The 5633-nt window shown below is 39.3% G+C and overlaps 1 protein-coding gene across 1 annotated transcript; it reads right to left on the reverse strand.

The window, feature by feature from the left end:
* Window positions 1-1334: 1334 nt before the first annotated feature.
* Window positions 1335-5098, reverse strand: LOC124661889 (putative cysteine-rich receptor-like protein kinase 20). The gene is made up of 7 exons (XM_047199779.1): window positions 4318-5098; window positions 4103-4210; window positions 3767-3948; window positions 2585-2795; window positions 2162-2402; window positions 1921-2071; window positions 1335-1813 (listed from the first exon to the last, which is right to left on the reverse strand). The coding sequence occupies exons 1-7, from the start codon at window positions 5066-5068 to the stop codon at window positions 1511-1513; spliced, it is 1947 nt and encodes a 648-aa protein (XP_047055735.1). The 5' UTR covers window positions 5069-5098; the 3' UTR covers window positions 1335-1510.
* Window positions 5099-5633: the final 535 nt, after the last annotated feature.

Below are 5633 nucleotides of genomic sequence, written 5' to 3' on the forward strand. Positions count from 1 at the left end.
GGGAGAGGACGCGCTCGGGAGAGACGATGATTATATAGCCTCTAATTCTCTGTATCCAGTAGTGGACGCGTGGGTGTGGATGCGTATAGTCGTGCATGTACTCGACTTTCCACTCTCTGGAAAACATGTCCAAAACCTTTCGTTCTTGGACCATTTAACTTCATGTGGGGCCCACGTATACAAATTCTTCCAAAAGTCATAAGTAATTCAAAATCATCCAGAAAAATATGAGACCTTCACATTTTGATTATTTGTGTCAGGTCCATGAAAAATAATAGCCTTCAAAAACTAAATCCCCATGCCAATCCTCTCTGAAAGTTCCGGTTGCTAGTGCGACGTTGGTCATGCCCGTCTACTCCAAGTAGCTTTCTCTTGAGCAATTTGTCACCTTACATTCTTCAAATGAACCAAAATTTGGCACAAGGGTGCATCATCACATAGAAAATAACGCTACCATTGCGTTTTCCATTTTGTTTGAATTTTTCAAAATTGTCATGCCCTAACGGGAAAAACAGTACGTTCCTTCTATGAAGCATGTATCAGAAAGCCATTACCAAACCTGGGGGGCACATGGTGGTGTGATGACACATCACATTTGGACCACACAAAATGATTTGGACCATAATAAAAGTTTCAACCACCCTACACAAACTCTAGTTAAGCCTAGTTTGACCAATATTTCAAAAGTCGTACATAATTCAAAACCCTTCAGAAAAATATGAAACCTTCACATTTGGATTATTTGTGTCGGATACTGTCCGTGAAAAATAACAGCCCTCAAAAATAATTCCCCTCTCCCCCAATCGTCTCTCAAAATTCATGACGCTAGTGCAATGGTCATGCTCGTTGACTACCACAACTAGCTTTCTCTTGACCAATATGTCACCTTATATTCTGCAAATGAACATAAATTTGGCACAGAGGTGCATTATCACATGAATGGAAAATGAAGCTACAATTTTGTCTTCCCATTTATTAGCACCACAACTCCACCTCTTTCTGTAATACAAATCTATAGTAATGCCCCGTGCGTGTCCTAGCCGTTGGAACCAGGACTAATACATTAGTCCCGGTTTCAAACACGGCCGAAACTAATGCTTCTGGCAACTCCGAACAAAAGACCTGTTTTCTACTAGTGATTGGCCAGATAGGAGTTCTAAACAGTCGACGATAGGTAGATTCATAATATTATAAAAATAGCTTAAGCGAATCAAAACAAACCTTTGGCACCATGCATAATAATTATTTTATTTTCTACGCTCACCATGCAAAATAGTTTTCAATTATGTACACACAATTATAGCTAGCATTTGTTTTGCAAATATTATCAATGGTAAAGTAAAAATAACAAATTCTATATTAATCCTACTGGGAAGCGTTTTTTATACTTCTCGAAGTACATAATCTCATATCTGTAACAACACTTAAGTTTACACATTATAGAATGGTTAGGGTATCATGAATACAAGATTGGGATAGCAAAAAGCACATGAAACGAGGAAACCTAGATCTATCTAGGAACTGAAACAGACATCGTAATATTATTAATACTGCATGATTCAGCTGCACCGGATGTCTCTTCATTCCCAACCCTTATATTAAAATATGCTGGATGCTTTGGCTCGGCCATGATCCTGTTATCATTGTTTAGCATTGCAACAACATCTGCCATGGTTGGTCGATCGACTGCATTCTCTTGGACACACAACAGTGCTATGTTAATGCACCTCATCATCTTCGTAGAGTGACTGTTTGGAAAAAGTGATCCATCAATGAGATCAATCCACCTTTCCTCTCGCCATAATTGCCATGCCTGTTTGAAATTTTTGTCAAACAATGTATGTCGTATTATATCGTCTATTTTCTATAAAAGTATGTTGGAATTGAAGAAAGAAAAAAACTCTAAGTGCTTAAGCTCACATATCCAAGGAGATTGATAAAATCTCCGCATTGTTGGCTACCAGAGTTCCTTTTTCCGCTAAGGATCTCAAAAAGAACTACACCAAAACTGAAGACATCGGATTTAGCAGAGAAGACGCCATCCGAAGCATATTCAGGTGCCATGTAGCCGCTGTATGATAAATGATACATGTCAAATTATTGTATAGAACTTAATTACAATTTGAATTTTTATAAGTGGATTTATTTCTATGAAACTTACTATGTACCAACAACTCTTCTTGTAGTGTTTCCTTCCGTGTTATTTGAGCTGAATATTTTTGCAAGCCCAAAGTCTGAAATTTTTGGATTCATTTCACTGTCTAATAGTATGTTGCCTGGTTTGAGGTCTCGGTGTATGACACACAAGCGGGAGTGCTTATGCAAGTAGAGAAGTCCATGTGCTATTCCTTCAATTATTTCCACAATTTTGGACCATTCCAGTAAAGCTCTTCTATTTTTATCTACACATGAATTATATATTATTATAACATGAGAAAAACGGATAGAAAATGATCAAGAGTTTTATATCTCAGTTACCTAGGGAATTAATTATATTCATGGGGTTGATTGCAACAATATTTCAAGTAATTTTTGGCCATTCTCATGCGTTGACAAAAAATATACAAAAAATTCAAATACATACCGAAGATGAAGAAGTCTAGGCTTTTGTTCGGCAAGTATTCATAAACCAAGATTTTCTCCTCTTCTTCAGAGCAACATCCAAAGAGCCTAACCAAATTTCTGTGTTGGAATTTGGCTATAAGATGGACTTCATTTCTGAACTCTATGAAACCTTGTCCTGAATCTGAAGCAAGCCTCTTGACTGCTATATCCAATCCGCCGGGTAATAGGCCCTAGAATAAATTTGAAAAGTTAGTATCTTCTGAGTCTAAAGTATAGTCTACTCTCCCTCTCACACATTATCTACTAGTTTGGTTGGTAACAATAACATAGGCTTGTTAATTATTTCGGTCATATAATAACTCTAGTCCACACAGTCATTTCAGGGAGAGAGAGGGTCGCGCTATTTGACCCCACGGAGTAGAATAGTTATTCTACACTCACCCTCTATCTTTGCAACCGTAAATGATTTTTACGTCACGTAAATTTTTTCTTACTTCATTAGTCGAGTAGAACATAATAAAAAATAAACCTTACAATTTTTTTTGTTTATGTGATGTAAAAAAAATAACATAAAATAAGTATTTTGCGTCAGTTTTACGCTACAACTACTCACACAATGCATTTTTTATGTCGATTTTTTTGTGGTAAGTGAATATGAACGTAATTATACGTATACAAAACATAATTTTATGAATGTAACAACATAAAATTATGTTGGATGCAAAATAACTTTTCTGCACCCTGGGGGTCAAATAGCGCTAGTTGACCCCCAGGGAGTAGAATAGTTATTCTACACCCACCCTCTATCTTTGCAACCGTAAATAATTTTTACGTCACGTAAATTTTTTCTTACTTGATTAGTCATGTAGAACATAAGAAAAAATAGACCTTGCAATTCTTTTTTGTTTATGTGACCTAAAAAACTATGACATAAAATAAGTATTTTCGTCATTTTTTACACTACAATTACTCACACAATACGTTTTTATTTCGATTTTTTGGTAAGTCAATATGAACGTAATTATATGTAAACAAAACATAATTTTATGAATGTAATAACGTAAAATTATATTGGGTGCAAAATAAATTTTCGGCACCCTGGGGGTCAAATAGAGTTTCTATATAAATAAATAAATAAATAAATAAATATATATATATATATATATATAAACATGGAAATGTAATAAACATACTAATTTACCTTGTAGACAGAACCAAATCCACCTTGTCCAAGTTTGTTTTCTGCTGAAAAACTATTTGTGGCCTCCATTAGTTGTTCGAAGTCGAACATCGAAAACTCTGAATTATTCCCTTGCCATACTAGTTGCTCCTCTCCTTCCAAATCATTGGAACGCCTTGATCGTTGTAATCTCATCACTTTGCCTGAATTTATGAATAAGAGCCGGGCTAATTTCTCCTTGAAAATATATATATTTAATAATATCTGATTAACATACTACCAACTAATTGGACCTAGTTTGAAGAATAAGATGGAAGATATCGTTTCAGACTTTCAGTAACTATTTACGGTACATACCTTTCCGTTGGTTTGTGAGGCGACGAAAGTGTAAGATGAAGCAGAGAAATGCTGCTGCTGCTAGAGGTACTAAAACTATGGGAATTACCCACAGCTTGCTCATACGCCCTGATTTGAACATAAATGATAACATGGCAATTAATCATGTACATAGTAATGTTATCTCTTTGATTTATTTGCGCGAATAAATTACAAATAGCAACCATGGTTCTTACTCTTGTGCTTCGTCGTGATCGGAGCTGGAGCGGGTGGACCAAGACTTATCATGGGTTGGCTGTCGTAGAAATGAGACGCTTCATACCTGAAATAACACCGTATGACACCCATCTGTCCTCCCATGCGCAGGGCCATGGTGGAGTTGACCATATTGAGGAGGCCACGTAGGCACACCAGACAATCACTTGATGAGAGGTCCGGCGTGCACTGCGCCAGGGAGTACACCATCGGAAAGGTGGTGCCGCTGTCCATGACGCCTGTGGCGAACCGCCTTGGCGTCATGCTGGCTGCCTTCACCATGGTCTCCACCAGCAGATCGTTGGTGAGGCCGGTAATGAGGGGCACATCGCCGGTGAAGTTCTTATAATTCCACCTCTCGAAGGGGTCGACGGTATCTGGGGGTGCCGCTAGGATGTCATCCTCGCTGTAGCCGACGATGCAGTCGAGGTAGTAGGAGTTGATCTTGTAGCAGGGGAGCTCCTCTGGTGGCGTAGCATTCTGCATTCTGTTGAACTTGTCGGCGACGCACTCAGCGCAGGCGGAGTGGTTGAGCATGTCGCCACGGCAGATCGCGAGCGCGTAGACGACATCCGGGGCTTTGCCAAAGGTGGCGGTGGCGAAGTGTACCGGAGAAGAGGCAGTTTTGTTGGGGAGGGTGGCGGCGACAACATTAAGATTGTCGCAGAATACATAGGCGGCCGTCGTGAATGGTGTGAGGCTGCTTAGCAGGAGCAGCAGGATGACTGTCATGGCTATAGGGTAGTGAGAACTGCTGGCTTGTTGTTGTTCTTCTCCCAGGTTTTCAGCTCAGCCCGCTGTGCATTTATCTATCAGATATTCACCTCGCTCGCTTGGAAAAAACAGTAGTGGAATCTTCTTGCTGTTAATTTCCCGTGCAGCTACGTTGCTTTCAGTACAGTCATGCTACCCTTACTTTGAAACCATCAAGGTAATAACCACGCTTCATTTCCGTTCAGCTCTGTTGCTTTCACTAGTCAGTCACCGGATGTCATTGTCCTTTTTCGTAAACGACCCGGTATCTACAAGGATTGATCCATACTTTTTCTGTTCTCATTTAGTCTAAAATGTAGGAAAAAAGAGATAACTACATGCAACGTAGACAATACGCAACTGGAGAGAGACAACGCAACATTTAGTGGACCCTTGCGTTTGTTAAGATTACTCCCCTGTTTAGGTACACTAGTAGAAAAAAGGGCTTCCATCCCAACCCATTAGTCCCTAAAGATTTTGGCCCGGAACTAATGGGGTCTTTAGCTCCGTCCACACCTGGTGTACGGCCGAACCTTTAGTCCCG

Source organism: Lolium rigidum, chromosome 6, assembly GCF_022539505.1.
Source record: "Lolium rigidum isolate FL_2022 chromosome 6, APGP_CSIRO_Lrig_0.1, whole genome shotgun sequence".
NCBI lineage: Eukaryota > Viridiplantae > Streptophyta > Magnoliopsida > Poales > Poaceae > Lolium > Lolium rigidum.